The 18,871-nt window shown below is 38.5% G+C and overlaps 1 protein-coding gene across 4 annotated transcripts in view; it reads left to right on the forward strand.

Moving 5' to 3' along the window:
- The window catches only part of RB1CC1 (RB1 inducible coiled-coil 1), a 46,256-nt gene that overhangs the window by 13,285 nt on the left and 14,100 nt on the right, over positions 1–18,871 (forward strand). For all 4 annotated transcript variants that reach the window (XM_077933025.1, XM_077933023.1, XM_028736971.2 and 1 more), the window contains exons 8-15: positions 506–676; positions 4,987–5,171; positions 5,846–6,032; positions 6,143–6,224; positions 6,946–7,007; positions 7,651–7,754; positions 8,907–9,033; positions 11,276–13,182. In XM_077933025.1, coding sequence (XP_077789151.1) covers positions 506–676; positions 4,987–5,171; positions 5,846–6,032; positions 6,143–6,224; positions 6,946–7,007; positions 7,651–7,754; positions 8,907–9,033; positions 11,276–13,182 — 2,825 coding nt within the window. The remainder of the gene's footprint in view (positions 1–505; positions 677–4,986; positions 5,172–5,845; positions 6,033–6,142; positions 6,225–6,945; positions 7,008–7,650; positions 7,755–8,906; positions 9,034–11,275; positions 13,183–18,871) is intronic.

The following is an 18,871-nucleotide window of genomic DNA, read 5'->3' on the forward strand; positions in this document are numbered from 1 at the left end:
TCCACCAAGGTTACCAGAGTAGTCTTCTTCCTGAAACCAGATTAAAATTCAATTGTTCAGAGGGAGCCCACTTTCCCTTGGACAAGTCCCAAATCTCTCATAATCTGCCCAATTCAGTTCAGATTCATTTGAACAATGCACACACCTGATGGTTACATGGTACATGGGCTTGAAAGCTTTAGAGGCCTGATTTAAGAAAAAAGACTAAAAGAAGCATATTTTGGAGACTTCTTTTGTTCAAATGAAACAAGCTGCAATCCTGTGCACACTTTCTTGGGAGTAAGCTCCACTGAGCATAGTGAGACTTGCTTCCAAGTAAACATGCATTTGGATTGTGTTGTTAATCAGAAGGTTTAAGGAACTAATTAGAGATGACATTTTCATCTGCAGTTTAAAATCTTTCAAGCTTTTGATTTCTAAAGTTACATATGTGAAATTATTTTTCCATGATCCATTGAAACCACTAAAAGTGGTTATTCATGCCAACTGCCTTTTTGTTTTTCAGCTCGATCCAAGGATTATTCAGCCCTTTTTGGCAGACTGTCGACAAACAATTGCCAAATTAGATAATCAGAACATGAAAGCCATTAAGGGACTTGAGGACAGGCTTTATGCATTGGACCAGATGATAGCTAGCTGTAGCAGACTGGTAAATGAACAAAAAGAACTTGCTCAGGTAATGACTCTTTCAGTTTTTATGTGAGTGGCAGGTGGATGATACTGTTTCCCAAGGCTACTGTATTCCCCCCCCCCCCAATAATGTCACTATTTTTAAAGAATCACAGTTTTATAATTTAGTATTAAGCCCTAGATTAGTGCAACCCAGGCTAGGAAATGTGATTTTATCAGAACATGCATTTGGAAGCTAGCCTTTTGACAGCTTTCTTTTGAAATGTGATGAAGAGGGTGGAGCAGAGCTGGCTGTGCCTTTAGGCAAACTGAGGTGGCAGAAACCCCCAAGCCAGAGCCCCATAGCTGCCCTGCCACATCTGTGCTGATGCAGTGGTACCTCTGGATACACACATCTCGGGTTGCATATCCTTCAGGATGCGAACGTGGCGAACCCAGAAGCATTTTTCCGGGTTTCGCCGCACGTGCATGCGCAGAAGCGGTCCCTCCGGTTGTGGAAACCTTGGGATCCGACCAGAGCTCTGGAACGGATCCTGTCCGCAACCGGAGGTACCACTGTATTGGCTAAAATAACATGAGATCTTGTGAGTGTGCAAGATCTCACGTGATTCAGTGAGATCTCCCCCAAAATATGTGTCAGTGTCAGGGCTGGCAGAGAAGCGGCAGTGAGAGAAGCTAGGCAGGTAAAGGTGGTACTTCTTGTTTCACCTTAAGCAGCAAAACGGGTCTCGACAGCTCAGGTGGAGGCAGAGCAACTCCAGGCACTCGTGAATGAGACAGATTTTGTAGGCCAGTTCCAGTCTTTATTCAGGCCTGCTTGGGGACCAAACCAGCTCTAAGCACATGAGAGAGAAACCGGGGTGGGGATGGGTTACACTCTTGATTTTGTTAGATCTCTTGATGGCCTTTGATACCACTGGATCACCACTGTGGGTTTAGGAGTAGGGAGTGCTGTTTGCAGAAGGTAGCATTGGGTGATGCCTTTCAGTCCCCTGGGAGTTCCATGGTGCTACTCAGTATAAGGGGCCAGTGGGATCAAATGTCATTAGGAAGTATTGAAGCGCATCTCTATTTCTCGGTAACATCTGAATCAAGAGGTGCTGTGGAAGTCCTGAAATAGTTCATGGATTGAGGGACAGCAAACACAAATGAAACACCAGCAAAGATAGAGGCCCTGTGTGAGTGGATACTGGATCTGAAAACTGGTCTGTTGCCTCTTCTGGATGGGGTTGCACTTCCTCTGAATGAACAGGTGCATAACGTGGGGGGTTGATCCTTGATCCAGCATTGCCAGTGGAAGCACAAGCATCTAGAAATGCCTTTTACCAGTTTCAGCTAATAACGCCAGCTGCAGCCATTTCTGGACAAGGGTAGTTTGGTGACTGGTACACACAATAGTACTATTAGATTTATAGTCCACTTTAAATGGGGCTGTCCTTAAATTTCATCTCGCGTTGCTGCTATTACAAAAAGGCTGTTGCATGGTAGCTTTTTGAGGCAACGTATAAAGCTTCTGTTGAAAGTATTCCTCTGGCTGCTGATTTGCTACTTAGTTACATTCAAGTTCTTATTACTGGTGTAAAAAGCCTTTACAGTTCTGGACAAGGGTATATGAGAAGTCACCTCTTATACAGTTATACACCACCTATACAGTTCTGGACAAGGGTATATGAGAAGTCACCTCTTCCTCCTGTTTCCTAGTCACTGAGATTTGTCAATAAAGATCTGTTGATGGTGCCGTGTGCCCCTGCTGTAAAGCATGCTGTGGCTCCAGTTCTCTGCATTTCTCTTTCTTGGAAGTGAAGCGGGCTCCAGCACTGTTGCCATTATTTATTTTTTTGTTGCGTGCCCTTCACCCTAAGGTCCCAGGGCAGGTTACAGTATTACAGCACAATTTGGATTCGAGTTTCTCGCTCCCATAACCCTCACCTCTTTTGCTCCTGCAGCAACTGTAATTAATTGCTTGCTTTAAGCTACCTGATTTTACTCTTTGATAAACATTTCTCTGTCACAGTGACCCTGAGCCACATAGGTTTATTGTGAGAGGAGGGTGTGTTGAAGCTGCTGCCTCAAAGCAGAGAGAACGATTGGCTGTGAACTGGATTGGATCCTGTTTGTGGAACTGGGATCCATTAATAATGCTGACAATATTATTTTAATTTTCCACATAGCTGTGTGAATTGTGCATGACATAGAGTGAAAATAAAAATAAATTCTTGATTTTATAAATAAATTCATCCATTAGATTTTCATCAATATGGTCAGTAGGTGGCATTGCATAATAAGGCTACTTCCGCTCAACTCCTAAATCAAATGTAAAGCTGTAGAGATGTTTGTGCTACTTACATTCATTTGTGACTTTCATTTGGTTGTGTTTATTTCAATAATGCATATATCACATCTTTTATCCGAAAATGCCTTTCAGGTGGCGTACATAAAAAATAAATGCAATATTGAAATAAACTTAAAAGTCGTGAAACAAAAATATAGGAAAATTGAGAGGAATAAACTATTCAGCCAGTTAAAAGTACAGCAATTTAAAATCCCTGGGCAAATAAAAAGGTTGAAGCCTGTCGCTAGAAAGAATACAGTGTTGATTGTTTGCTTTTCTTTAAAATCTTTGTATTATGAATATAAAAAGCTATATTTTATTCAAAATCCAGCCATTTCTATATGTAGAATACAATGCTTTTTCCCATAATTATGTAGAGACATCTGAAGTTCTGAAGGATTCAAACGATCAGCTGGTTATGTGCTAGCAATCCTGCCATTGACAGCTGTGTCCACAGTTGACACACTCTATGTGTAGCTTTCAACAGCCACTATTTGTGTTAATTGAAATCACTATGTGGGACATAATTCTTGAAGACAAATATTCAGCTTCACCTCATAAATATAAAATGATTTCATATGTAGTTCCACATGTTTACTAGCTGTCCAATGTATTTTTTCAGTGGCGACTCCCAATTGATGGTGCAATGTTTTCCTTAAACATTTCATTATTCCCCGCTTCACTACCTTTTGGCACTAAAAGAAGACAATCATATTTTCCTTAGTTTTTAATGGACAATCTTATTCTTGTTGCTTTTATTGTTCTGTGGTTTAAATTTTTATTGTTGGCTACCTTGGAAGCTAACCATGGATTATTATTATTTTTTAAAAAGCTACTTCATGTAAATAAGATGCAGAATTTTTGTAGTTTGCAATTTCATTATATACATGCTTACCTGTGACTACCATTGAACTCAATGGGGCTTATTTCTGAGTAGGCATAAGATTCCCCTGTAGCAGAAGTAAAAACATAATTGAAACATATAATTCACTAAAATGGAGCAAGGTCCTTGAAACAGTAGGAAAACTATGTTTTAAAATTAGCAGTTTGCGTGACAGAACAGTATGGTTTGTTAGTCTTGTTGACAGATGTTCTATTTTAATGTCATGCAGTTATATAAGTAGGTTTTAACAAATGAGGTTTTTTACTCTAGGCCAGTAATTAAGTTATGGTTTGCAGAAGATGTGCCCATTTTGCATGGAGTACTAAATGATCTGAATAGTGTTCTTGTCCTTGGTTTGTGTATATGAAGCTGGCGCAGAACATTTGACAAGATAAATAAATATGTATTAATTTCCATTTTTATACCACCCATCATCATTTCAGTGTCACAGCATGGGTTACAAATGAAACATCAAGCTCATAGAAATAGACAATTGTAGAGTTGGAAGGGATCCCAAGGGTCATCCAGTTCAACCCCCTGCAATGCAGGAATCTCAACTAAAGCATCCATGGCAGATGGCCATCCAACCTCTGCTTAAAAAGCTCCAAGGAAAGAGAGTCCACCACTTTCCGAGGGAATCTGTTCTACTGTCAAACAGCTTTTACCAGCAGAAAGATTAGTCGGAATCTCCTTTCTTGTAACTTGAAGCCATTGGTTCGAGTCCTACCTTGTCTATTGAATTGTGTTTCTTTATAATACTGCACAATGTCTTGTTTTAAACGTGACAGCTCAAATAACTAACACTGTTTAGCTTGGTTTTGGGATATGCATGGATCTGGGCTATCAGGGAGCATTAAGATGTTTTATAATTGAGTGATGATGTGCTGTGAAGACCAGGCATCATCATCGTCGTCGTCATCATCATCATCATAATTTATTTATACCCCGCCCATCTAGCTGGGTTTCCCCAGCCACTTTGGGCGGCTTCCAACAAAATATTAAAATACAATAGTCTATTAAACATTAAAAGCTTCCCTAAACAGGGCTGCCTTCAGATGTCTTCTAAAAAGGCAGTGTTTTTGTCCTGCTTTTGTTTTCATATCTTGCCACAACAATGAATTTTACACCTTTTTTCTTATAGGGATTTTTGGCTAATCAGAAGAGAGCAGAGAACTTGAAAGATCCTTCTGTATTACCCGATTTGTGCTTGAGTCATGCAAATCAATTGATGATTATGTTAACTAACCACCGGAAACTTTTAGATATTAAACAGAAATGTACTACTGCCAAACAAGAACTTGCAAATAATCTACAAGTCCGGCTGAAGTAAGTGATGCTGCTGCAGTGCTATATGCTCCTCAACCATGTTTTGTTTTGGGGGTTTTTTGTCACCACCTTGTCATTCATGCAACGCTTCTAAAATTACGTTTTTATGCAGGGATGGGAAACCTCCACTTTGTAATGGTCAGTAACTAAATGGCCTTCTATGTCAAGCATAAAGATCTGTTATCACCAATCTGAGTACCAGGTACTAAGATTGGAGATATCTGTAAAGTTCGCTCATCTCTTTTTGGGTGGGGGCTTGCTTTTATTCTTGTGCAAGAAAGATGTTTAGTTCATATCCGACAGTCAAACCTGAATTTAGATTTAATTTTGTTAATGTGACTTATTGGGACAGTTCTGGGATCTTGAACTTGGTACACAATGCATAAATCAACTGTATGAGAATCTAGTGTTTTGTTTTTGTATTTTTACCATGCCATTGAAGCTCGACCAATATGCCGTATAAGCAAATATAGGTAGATTTGTAGAACTGGTTTTTGGCATTCTGTATTATATTCTGGGTTTTGGCAGAAAATGAACAGAGGACTTATCGTTTGTTTACAAATGAGCAAATTGATACAATGCTGGAAACAGAAGTTCTGGTAGAAGCATCCAGTGGAGAAATTTTATTGCTGTTAACAATTCAGTATGCTACAGTGAAACTTTGTATTCCATAGGTGGTGCTGCTTTGTAATGCTTCATGCTGACCAGGATGGAGAGAAACTTCAAGCGTTGCTTCGTCTCGTAACAGAGCTGCTAGAAAGAGTGAAGATTGTAGAGAAGCTTAGTAATGTCCCTCAGATGTACTGCTTGGCTGTTGTTGAAGTTGTAAGGAGAAAGATGTTTGTAAAACACTACAGGGAGGTAAGCAACTTGAGTACAGAACCTAGATCTCAGATTGAAGACTTGAGGAGGGAACATAACTGTGTGTGTATATGTATGTTTAATATAAATATGTATTTTTTTTCTTATAGTGGGCTGCTGCTTTAATAAAAGATGGGAAACATCTTTATGATGCAGAAAAGGCCAAAAGGGAATCTTTTGGAAAGTTATTTAGTAAGTATTTTCTCTCTCGTCTCACTCTCATTCTTAAACCTGTAATATTGATAGATACACCACTTTTATCTCTGAATAATAATCAGGTCATACATTGTGGCTACCATGTAAAGGCTATTTTAAACTGCAGCATTTTGTGACCGTTTCCTTATGTTGAACTAGTTGTGTGCAGATAAAAACTAGATCATTGGGGGGGGGGGTTGCTTTTGAAAACCACCCTTCTCTTTCCTTTCTTCCCTTTGCTTTATTGCCCTAGGCCAGGTGTGAGGAACCTGTGGGCCTCCATCTGTGGCTGAACTACAGCTTGCATCACTTTTGCTTGCTGGGGCAGATGGAAATTGTAGTTCAGCAACACCTGGAGGGCCAAAGATTCTTCACAGCTGCCCTTGGACCTTCTCTCCCACCCCTCACCTGAATTATACAATGAAATAACCTTTTATGTAAAAGTTGAAAAAAGGAGATCTATAGGTATACATGGAAAAAATAAAAGGAAATTGTCCCTGTTAAATTTGCACAAATAACTTGCAATGTAGTTCTATATTGTTCCTCTTAATAGTGTCCTGAGAAAGAACTGTTAGGAAATGCATTCCCCCCCCCCAAAAAAAAATCCTCCCCATTTTTGTTGTTGTTTGTTTTGTTGTGTGTACACACACACATAGAGACATACACATACATATACACATATGTGAATAAATGAAATAATATTTATTTATCTGAACAGGGAAATCTTTTCTAAGAAATCGTTTGTTCAGGGGACTTGATGCCTGGCCCCCATCCTTTTGTGTGAGTATACCATACTTTTTATTTTTAATGAAGACTTTTGGCTTTTCCCAAACACTTTGAGGAATTAGTATAATTTGAATTTAGAAGGAAGTGTGTAGCTACTTTTTGTATTAACTAGCTTGTGAAGAAGGGGGTATTTAGATTCTTGGTGGCATAGAATGATTACTCTGCCTCTTGATTTAGTACTATACTTGCCCTAGAATAATTGCTCTGGTAGCATAGATTAGTGATCTTTCATCCAGTGTAACCATTTCTGTGTATATTTTCATTTAAAAGTGTAGACAAATATTTCAGGCTTATAAATAGTCTCTACCCTGTCTGAGGCACAGAAGAAGCAACCAGGTTGGGAAGCTTATCAAACCTTGAATACTATTTTCTTAGAAATATCTGGTCATTTGTTTAACAAATTTATTTGTGGGCAAGCTACTTTTGCAGATTTGTTTACAAACCTCAGATGTTCCTACTTTCAGCTGCAGCTGTTTTAGCGATCAGGAGACATTCAAGCTCCCTGCACAGTCTTTCAACTGATAAATGGAAATTAAAATATATCTCAATAGTCTTTATTTATGGGCTTTAAAAAAATCTCAGTTGTCCAATCTCTTTTGCTATTTATCGTGTTCTCATTGATTTGTTTTACATACAGACCCGAAAACCTCGCAGGTTTGATGGTGAACTTCCTGATATCTCATTATCCGATCTGCAATTTTTGCAGTCCTTTTGTCCCTCAGAAGTCCAACCATTACTCAGGTAAAATGAGTTCCTAAGCATGTGGGCAAGCAGAAAATGATTGGGATCTACTGCTAGATCTCTGGGCAATTTGTAGTAGATTGGCAGTGGTTCCCATAACAATAAACTAGTAAAATTGTAGTAAGGTAGCTCAGAGAAAAAAAATAATCTCTGCCATATCTAGCCTTGCTTTATAGTATTCATTTATTTCCTTTGGCCAGGTATTTGTATGGTTTGGTGACCTAGTTTTAGAGGCTATGTATTAGAATCCCTAGGGACGCAGGTGGCGCTGTGGGTAAAACCTCAGTGCCTAGGACTTGCCGATCATATGGTCGGCGGTTCGAATCCCCACAGCGGGGTGAGCTCCCATCTTTCGGTCCCAGCTCCTGCCCACCTAACAGTTTGAAAGCACCCCTAAGTGCAAGTAGATAAATAGGTACCGCTTTATAGCGGGAAGGTAAACGGCGTTTCCATGTGCTGTGCTGGTGCTGACTCGCCAGAGCAGCTTCGTCACGCTGGCCACGTGACCCGGAAGTGTCTGCAGACAGCGCTGGCTCCCGGCCTCTTAAGTGAGATGAGCGCACAACCCTAGAGTCGGACACGACTGGCCCGTACGGGCAGCGGTACCTTTACCTTTATTAGAATCCCTGATCTTTAGCAATTAGGGTTCAAACTGAAAACACTTGTGGCAGCAGGACTTTTCATGATAGCACAGGATTGCCCTCCTTTGAATAACTGGTAAGACAGAGACAGTTGGGAACTTTTAAACATCTTTAAAATGTCTTCCCAGGCTTTTGGGACTCTTGGCTCTTGATTTTTATGTTTATTTTTGTTTTGTGCATGGTTTGGTTTTATCTGTGATAATACAGTTGCGTTTTGTCATTTTTAACTTAGAGTTTGGAAATTTTGTTGAATATTGCGTTGTTTTATGTAAATCATAGAATCATAGAACTGTAGAATTGGAAGGGATCACGTGGGTCATCTAGTCCAAACCCCTTGCAATGTTTGCCCAACGTGGGACTCAAACCCACGACCGCTAAACTACTTAAAGATTTTGAATATGCTAAGTGGTATATTTTTATATATAAATAAATATTCTTAAATGCAGTTTACATTTGTAATCTGTTAATATCTGTTTAATGTAATCTGTGTTAATTACTCTGTATTTTGAAGGGTTCCTATACTTTGTGATTTCGAACCTCTCCACCAGCATGTACTTGCTCTACATAATCTGGTCAAAGCAGCACAAAGTTTGGATGAAATGTCACAGACCATTACAGATCTGCTGAATGAACAAAAGGTACCGTTGTATTGTATATGTGACTTTATATATGGGTAGATTGTTGAATGCCAATCCTAAACACAATTACTTAGAAATTAACTAAGTTGTGAAGTGAATTGCTGAGGAATATTTCTGAGAAATGTATTTTGTGAACAAGAACAAAAAAAAAGTTGCTTCTCAGTTCCCCTGCCTTTCCTGAGAGTACCCAACTTTCAGTAGATGTTTCTTGTGGAGTGTCTATTATAAGCTGCCCATACTATTATATAAAGTATGGGCAGCTTATTGCCCATACTTTATATAATATCGCAATCAACTGCCCTAAAATTTTTGATTGAGAAACTAGGAGGGTTCGATCCTTTGAATCTTGGCATTTTGCCAAACAACAGACCTTTTTAAATGCTTTCCTATTTTTTGTAAAGTTAACACAACTTATTGGACATACTGGAACAGTCAGCTAAAAGTTGCTTTCCTTAACCTCCAAAGATATTTTGTGGTGATTAAATGTTGGGTTTCTGAAGTACCTAGGATCTCTTATTCACAACATTTATTTGAAGTAACATACTTAATCACAAAACGTTTCAGGTTTAAACATAGTTAAGTGTCAGTTATGTATTTCTGAAAGCATCTGTTGCAAATCCGTGAGCTTGTCACCTCATCAGGGGTCCGTCCTTTGATTGTTTATTACACCACCCTTCTTAGAAAGGTAACATATGGAGAGACTTAAATCAGGGAGAAAATTTGTAAAATATTTATCTTGGTGTTCTTTTTCAGTGCATTGTTATAGGGGCTGCTTCTGTTCATATTTCTCATTCTCAGGAGATTTTTTTTCTTGGGAATTTACTATGATATTAATTGGGAAGCATTTTGCTACAAGCCTAAATTAGGCTTGCATGGCTAATATTGGAAATATTTTTCTTTAAAATACTAATTGAATGGAAAGAAAATGTGATAATGAAGCAGAATCCACTTCCTAGTTATAGTGTGCTTTTTCTGAACTCAGTCTTTGCACCTTGTTTTGTCAACACAGCATAAAACCTGAATAAACAATTAATTTAAGGAGATACAGCTTGAAAGAAACTAAGGTAGAAATTAGAGAGTGGTCATGGCTAGATTCCATTCATATCTTTGTGTTATGTGATTCACTTATTAAATAAAATTGTATTTTTATAAATGCATGTAAACGGGCAAATCCCGGTAATTCAGAATAATGTAATTTACCATCTGACAAGTATTTCAGGACCTGTATCATACACTAATTATGAGCAGTTTACTACATAATGATCGAGCACAGGAGTGGGCAACGTTTTTTAATGTTGTGGGTTGCATGTTGGTAGTCGATGGAGCCAGAGACAAAAATGTTCTCAATTAACTGATTCAGAATAAAGGCTGCCCTGCCACAAATAGCATTATGGCTACCTCAGATTAGAATTCCTAGTCTTCTACAAGTCTACTCAGAAGTAAACCCCACTGGTTTTGATGTTAGTTCTCAATACATATAAAAACATTTGTTTTTAGTACAACAAGCATATAGTTTCCAGGCCCTTTTTAGAAAGGAAGTAAAAATAGTTCCCATTTTACTTCGGCATACTATGCACACACATCCACGCAGAACTAGAGCATAAGCATACCAATTTATTTTTGGACAGCTTGGAAGGGGGATTATTTTCTCCAAAGCATGCAAGCAGGAAAAAAGTTGTTTTAAAATTCCTTTATGTTTTATCAGATAAAATACTGTCCGTTTCAAATATTCTGAAACAATATAAAAGTGGAGGAGGGGGGAAGAGAAATTAAGCTAGGAACAAATGAACGAAACAGAATGAAAGGAACTCTGATGGGATGCAAGAATGAGGCAGCTTCAGAAGGTGCATCAAATGAGATTGGGGTCCTGATTTGCTGGTGTGCCCTGGATCAGTGGCATAGCGTGGGTTGTCAGCACCCGGGGCAAGGCAAGTAATTTGCGCCCCCTAACCCATGGATTTGCGCCCCCTAACCCGTGGATTTGCCCTAACCCCAGATGTTGCGCCCGGTGCGGCCGGCCCCCCCTGCACCCCCCACACTACGCCACTGCCCTGGATTAACCATGGTTTTACTTTCTGCTACCTATAGCTGCCAGTAAGATGTCATAAGGTTTTATGAATTCCTGCTTCTCTAATGTGAAATCCTGCCACATGTATGGAGCCCACTCGAGGCCTATCTTAGGAATTGTTTATGTTTATGGAATGATAGTATTTTAACTCTGGCCTGTGTTTTATACTTTTAGGCTTCCAATAGTCAAGCCTCACCACAGTCTGTCACTACACCAAGGATGGAAAGTACAACAATTGCTACCTCTCCTAGAACTCCTCCACCACTCAGTCTTCATGGTCCTTTGTGCCCTCCTGTGTGCCCCCCAGGTCCTTTAGAAGAATTGTCTCCAGACAGTATTGATGCTCATACATTTGATTTTGAAACGATTGCCCATCCAAGCATTGAACAAGCCCTTAAGCAAGGGTCATTAGACTTGGACTCACTGGCAGAAAGTCCAGAATCTGATTTTATGTCAGCGGTTAATGAGTTCATAATAGAAGAAAACCTAACCTCACCAAATGTGATAAGTGATCCTCAAAGTCCAGAAATGATGGTGGAGTCTCTCTATTCCTCAGTCATCAATGCAATTGACAGCAGGCGGATGCAAGATACAAATATATGTGCAAAAGCGGAAGCTTTAGAAAATTCTGCTATAAATGTTTATATGGAAAAATGTAGAGATGTTGCCGAGGAATCTCGGTTAAATTTAATAAACATAAAAGAAGACCTTTGTCATTTTAGAACATTTGTAGAAAAAGAACAATGTGACCTTTCCAGTTCTTTAAAATGTACTTCAATAGAAATAAAGAATATTATAGAAAAAGTAAAATTTTCTCTTGAAAAAACGCTAAAAGATAAACACCAGAAAGAGCTGCAATTGGTAAAAACTGAATATGAAAGCAAAATGAATACTTTAGTTGAAGATGGTGAAGAGAACAAAAAAAAGATCACAAAATTAAAAGGTGACTTAAAAGGTCTTGAAGATGTTTTGCATGATAAAGATAATGAATTTGCAATAGTAAAGAATGAAAAGGAAGCAGTTGTGTTTTTACAAAATGAAAAGGAGCAAAAATTGCTTGAATTGGAAAGTCAAATGAAGAATCAGAGTTGTGAAATTAAAGAACTAAGAGAGTCACGTGAAAGGGTGATGGAGAGTTTGAAAAAACTTCATACTGAAAACGATGAAAAAATGCAGCTTCTGAGAGCAGAACTTCAGACTTTGGAGCAAGATCACTTAAAGGAACTGGAATCCAATCTACAGGAGAGACATACACAAGAATTTGATGAACTAATGGCTAAACACAATGATTGCTTAGAGGAGTTGAAAAAGGAGAATAAACTCCGACTTGAACAAATGCAAGAAACTCATGCTGCAAATGTCCATGAGAAAGAACAACAGATTGAGGAATTAAAGGTCAAGGTTTCTGAACTGTCTGACTTAAGATGCAAATTAGAGGTTGAACTTGCACTGAAAGAGGCAGAAACAGATGAAATGAAAATACTTTTAGAAGAAAACAAAACTCAACAGCAAGATAATCTAAAAAGTCTTATTGACAAGGAAACTGAAACGTTAAGAAAACAGATTGATAATTTGAACCATGTAATACAAATTAATAATGATGAATATCAGGTGGGTCTAGCAGAGCTAAGAACTTTAATGACAATTGAGAAAGATCAGTGCATTTCAGAATTAATTGATAGGCATGAAGAAGAAACAAATTTGCTTAGAACTGAATTAAGTAAAGTAACTTCTTTGCACCAACAAGCTCTTGAAGCAGAAAAAAGATTGGAAGAACAAATAACAGAGTTGCAAGGTAAGCTAGAATTGGAAGTCAGTGCCCTAGAAAAGCAAAAAGAAGAAAATTTGGTATTGTGTGAACAGCAAAAGAAATATGAAGCCACTATCAGTAAGTTTGCAGAAGAAAAAGAGCTACTATTAACTAACCATGAACAGGACAGGAAACTGCTTGTTCAAAAGCTCAACTGTGAAAAAGAAGATGCAGTCCGAAATGCCCTTAAAGAATTTGAATTGCAAAGGGAAGCTGTTGAAAAAGAACTTTTGGGGAAAATCCAGCAACTAGAGATGCAAGTTAATCAGAGGTACTGTATGAATTAAGTTGCCCTCTAATGTTTGAAATAAAATAAACCAACAGTGCTTAATATAATTTGTAGTCAGTTGAGTAAGTGCAATCTCAAACTATAGGTTTTCTCTATTCTTGGATTAATGGTTCCTGCTCTTGCTCAGACGCATCTTGTCTCCTTAGATATGTTTATCCTTTCCCCTCGCTCAAACCAATCCCTAATTCCATCATTATATGACTTATGCTCAGGAGCACGTAGTTCTTTTTCTATTGAACTTCTGTATTCAAGCTAGTAAGTATACATTGTGATTGCAAAAATGCTGAGCTTTTCTGCTTCTTTTTAGATAGTTCAAGCTCCTGAGTTGAGGACTTCATTCAAACCTCCTTAATGCGGCTTTTCACATCTTCCTGTTGGGTGTAGATTTTTTCTTTTTTATCTTCCAGTGGATAGGTAGACCTAAATCAATCAATCACCCCATGAAATTGGAGTCCCTATGTTAAACACAAGCTGTGTGTAAGAAAGAATTTAAAAATTACCTTTCCCCTAGGGTGAAAAGTTGTTGGATAAGAGAAGCACCTTCACACAATCTTGCAGCATTAATCAAGCACAATGTGCATTATTTTAAAACTGTCACATCTAAATTCAAAATTCTTTTTGATTGATAGGGCAGAATCCCTCATTTTTCTAGTAAAGGAATTCTCCACATAGTGAAAGGGAACCTTTGGATCCAGCTCATAATGTTTATTGATCATGAAGGGGAGTTTTCCACTGAATGCCAGATGGAAGTGATACATCTGTCCAAGCTGAGCAGACTGAATTCCTTAAGTGAATGATGGAAGAATATTTCTGTTTTTAAACATCAGTCATTGACAGCATAAAGTGATATTCATAACAATGTTTCTGGCTGCGCACAAATAGCTTTAAGAGTCACTGAGTTTTATCAATTGAGATTCTGGCTTTTTAAAATTTGATTTTAATGGGAAAGCAGCATGGGGGAGTTTTTAAAGATCAGTCTGGCAGTTTACCAGGGACAAAATACTACACAAAAGTGCTCTTAAAATATAACTATAGGGCTGCTTAAAAACCGTGGCACTTGTTTTTGTTCCTATTGACAGGACTCATTTATTCCCCAGATATCTTTTAGGAATTAGGTTTTTTTAAAAAGATTTTGAAGCTGCCCTATCCAAGAGTGAAATTGAACTTTTGATTGATGGATGGAATTTGAACACTCCACATAGGCCTGGTTCTCCCTCTCCACCCCTCTTGTTACCCATAAAAGGAGATCAAAAACTTCTGGTTTAAATTTAAACAGTATCTTCAGAACTCTTAAGAACTGTAATTTGTTTTAAACTTTGGTTAATTAAAATAAGCAAAGGTTAAACTGTGGCTTCTCAAGTTGTCATTTAAGCAAACTACCTTTATTTGAGTTTGGATGTCACAGGGAACCACTGTTATTTTAAAATGGAAAATTGTAGGGAGAGGAGAGTGTAGAAGCCCAAGCCTCAATACAGTCCATTTTTCAGCAACAAGCTGTGGTTTCTCGTTACTTCTAACAGAGCCATACAGTGAACTGTTCCTGAAGGGTTGCCATGTTAGTCAGATGGCAGACTCTGGTTCATGAAAACGAATACAACAGCAATATTAATAGTCTTTAAAGTGGCACAAAAATATGTTTGTTTACCTAAGCACAGTTCTAAGTACTGACCAGTGTTAAAATTGGAACATAATATTCTAAGAACGTTCGTAGTGTGCATAATTTGCATTCAAGGAAAGCAGTAACAGACTTTTTCCAGAAAATACTTCAGGCTTCATTTCCTACCTTTTGAAGCATATAGTTGCAAAATAATAGTGGTAACTGTTTCAGCTTTTCTATAAGTAAAGTGATTAGTGGAGCAGCTGATATTTTATTTCTGGGAGGCCTGAAGTGACTTTACAAAGATCACTGGAGACTACAATGTCACAACCAAAATAAAACCCAGATATTTGAAAAACTTAAGATGCTGAAAATCTGGCAAATGTATTCACTTCTACAGTTCAGAAGTAGCCTGAACTAAAATTATGTTCTAAACAGGTTCTTTGTACATATGACCTATGTTCTTTTCCTCAAATGAAATATCATGGGCCATCTTCAAATGTGATGTGATATAGAGCTAAGTATTTATGCTTGTTATAATTATTAATTTTCAGTAGCGAAGATAAGTTGTTAAAAATCATGCAGTCTAATGATGTCCTATATTTATTTTATGGCTGTTACACCATTTATGATAGTCAATTTATATAAATTAGACATTTATGCTCATGCATTGAATACATGCAGTGCTCATGCCTGAAGGGGCATTCCTCAGGAAATAAGAGAGCGCTATGTACAATTGCTTACCTGCAACTGAAAGAGCTCTTCTGTTGTTCGCTTCATTAGATAGCATATAGAAGAGCAATTACATATATGTCTGTAAGTAGTAATCAGGCTTGTTAATGTTGATCACCTAGGGAGTGGGGATGTGGAGGGTCTAAATCCAGGCATGCTGATCTTCCAACAAGTGATCACTAGTAGCATGGTGATTATGTGGGGTGGCGGCAGTGGAAGAAGGAGGAGAAGAAACAGAAGTGTATGCATAGGTGTGTGTTTTTTCCAACCAAGTTTCTCTGGACAGAAAAATTTGCTTGCAATGAATAAAAACATGAGCTACAAATCCAAGAAGCTGTTTTGGCTCATACAAGGGGCTTCTACTGGCTTAGTGGAAAACTCAACTGTTTTTTTCTTTAAACAGATGACCCATACAACCAAATGCAATACCACTGACTGCTTTTCAATTTTTTATTAATGGGGGAATAGAGAGAAGGGCTTTGGAGGAAAATATTAATGAGTGAACATGTTCACATGCGATCAGGCTATTCCTCAGACTGCAAGCCGTGTGTGGCTTTATAGGTTAAGTCAGCATTGTTGTTTTTTTAGTGGAGCTAGGGAAACTAGTTTAAACCAAAGAAATCTATTCTGCTCAATGGTCTTGGTGATCTATCTTGGAATAGTCAAGGTCCTCCAAGTAGTCTTCAGTTGCAGCCACATGTACACCACCTTGTAGTTTACACACTGGATGATATTAGAGCTTGAATTACCCAGTCTTTGTCCACCAAGGAGTCCCACCACTCACAACAGTAGTGATGTGGGGTGGTTATTTTTCCATGGCAAAAAATGCCTGTTTTGTAAGTTGTTTATTAACAATGAATTGATGCCAATTGAAAATAAATATTAGACAAGCTTGGCAGTTTCATTTTTTAGCTTTGTTTATGAAATACCCCCCCAAAATCCCCAATTCCACCAATGCAAAATTAGATCATATATCTTTGTTTTTTAAAATGCAGATTGTCCTAATTTTCATAGAAAAATATTACAATTCAGTGGTATCTGGACAACCCACAAAACTGTGCAGCAGCCTCAGGTACTTTGTACCACAGATGTCACAGGCTGTTAAGTAAGTGGCAGATCTTAGAGCACTCCAAAGCTACAAAATGTGCCATAAGGAAAAGTGTAACCCAGTCCAGCACAGGTGGACAATGTATTCTACTCCAAAGAAAATCTCACAGGCTTCCACTCACCCCACCCAACTCGTATGGACCCTGCACTCACAACCTTGACATTATTAGCCCAACAACTCTGACCTACTCAGCTAGCTAGACTTTGACTTCCTCCATCTCCACTCAAAGTATTTTCTTCCATGAGTCAATAGTTTGTTCAACATGAATAATGAAAAGTAAGTCTAAGATAGCTTTATTAATGATCAACTACTTAGTTGTTTTCAAGGTTCTTTATCTAATACTTTATATCTACTTTATGTTGGTTTTAGTATGGATTTAAGTTTTTTCTGTTGACACTGTAAGTCTTTTTGACCGTGTAAATTAAAGTATTATGGGTTAATGAAGTAAAGGTTTTTTAAAACCACAGCAGCAGCAACAACAACAAACTAGCAGTCCAAGACATTATCTACTCAAAACTGTTACATGCAGGTCAAGTCAGACATAATGATTTTCTTTAGGCAGCCTGCATTTTTCTCTTTGTGTGGAACTTTTCACATAGTGCAGTCTGGGCCATGGACTGCCACAGGAACTTTCTTCAATGATCTTGTTAGTAGTTGAGCCAGCTTTCTCCGTCTAGGGTGAAATTTCATGCAGTCATCCTCTGTATAGACACAAAGCGGCGGTTGGGGGGGGGGGAGATATGAAAATGTCTTATTCTCCCTGCACATGGACAACCCCATGCCTTTTAATCAGCAAAGAGCGAGTTCAGAGTCCAGGGGGATAGGATAGATGCAAGGGAGATTTTATTTTATATAGATCTGTATATATCTGTTTATACTCTCTCTCTTTTACTCGGGGGGGGGGGGAGAGAACTCTGTTCTTTTGCTCCATTCCAAGAGTACACAACTTTAGACCACTTGATGCAGGAGTAATCTGGGGTGCTTGCTAGGGATAAAGCCAATCCAAAGCTTTGGGGGCATGGTTGAGTGGAGCCAGTGCCCCCATGGCAAAGATCCTTGAGTATCTGTCTGCTCACCACTCCTCTTGGCCAGAGGAAAAGATTATTTGTCCCTATCCACAAGGATGTGCACCAACAAAATCAGGGACTATCATCACCAGGAAACCCTTGAAATACTTTGCTTAGAAGGTTAAAGCACTGTGCTCTGTAGAGATAGTCCAAGGCTATTGTTGGGGACAAATAGAGCAAGAAGAGAAGAAGCCAGGCTCAGGCAACTGTTCAGGTAAAGACTAACCTATCTGGGCATATGTAGGAATGCCTGGAGGAGGGGGGGACAGGTGGGAATGTGGTGGGACAATGCAGCTTCCAGTTTCTCTCATGTCTGCAACTGGGTGTGCTAAGCACCAGAAGCAAACAGTGGTGAACCATTGTTTGGTTAGAGGGTCAGATTAGGACTGAAAGGAGGCCGGTTCCAAGATCCCTGGCAGATCTTGAGTCCGTCTGACATACCTTACAGAGTTGTTATGAGGACGGAAAGGAACTATGCATGCTGGAGGAAGGGCAGGGTTTATTTTTAACCAGGATTCCTCGTTTGAACATAATGCTAGGCTGAGATTCTTTGAAAGTAACCTTGGCAGAAGTCCTGGAATTAGGAGAAAGGGGAGGCACATGGATTTTGTTTCTTATCTGGAAATAAACACAGAGTTGCAGCCTTATTTTGTAGATTAGAACTTTTTTTAAAAAATCGAGCTTTATTATATTCTCAGGGGATTGTGGAAGGCATTCATTGGTATCAAAGTTTTAAAAGCAAAAATAATACATTTTCAGTTGTTGGGGATGAAGCCAGTTTGTGAGGCATGGCCACATCAAGACATAATGTGCTTAGTGCCAAGTTGTTTCATCATATTTAAAATTCTAAATGTAATTTTCATGAGTTGAGTTTGTTGAATTGCGTGGGAATTGTGTAATACTGGACTGAAGTGTTTCCGTACTATCATCTCAGTAAGCTGAGAGTTTTTACTGTGTAATTGAAATGACTTACTTAATATGTTACTTTACAAATAGAATAATTTAGCTGTCTTAACATATGAGAAATGAATCTTGGAGAATATTCAAGAAAGACAGTATTGAAAGCAGATCCATTTCTTACAGAGTTTTTCCCATCTCCTTGTTAAAACAAGAATATACATTGTGCTCCCTATGTGGCATGTCAAGACCACTGTGTGATGTGTCTGT

This window comes from Podarcis muralis, chromosome 8 (genome assembly GCF_964188315.1).
Source record: "Podarcis muralis chromosome 8, rPodMur119.hap1.1, whole genome shotgun sequence".
Classification (NCBI taxonomy): Eukaryota; Metazoa; Chordata; class Lepidosauria; order Squamata; family Lacertidae; genus Podarcis; species Podarcis muralis.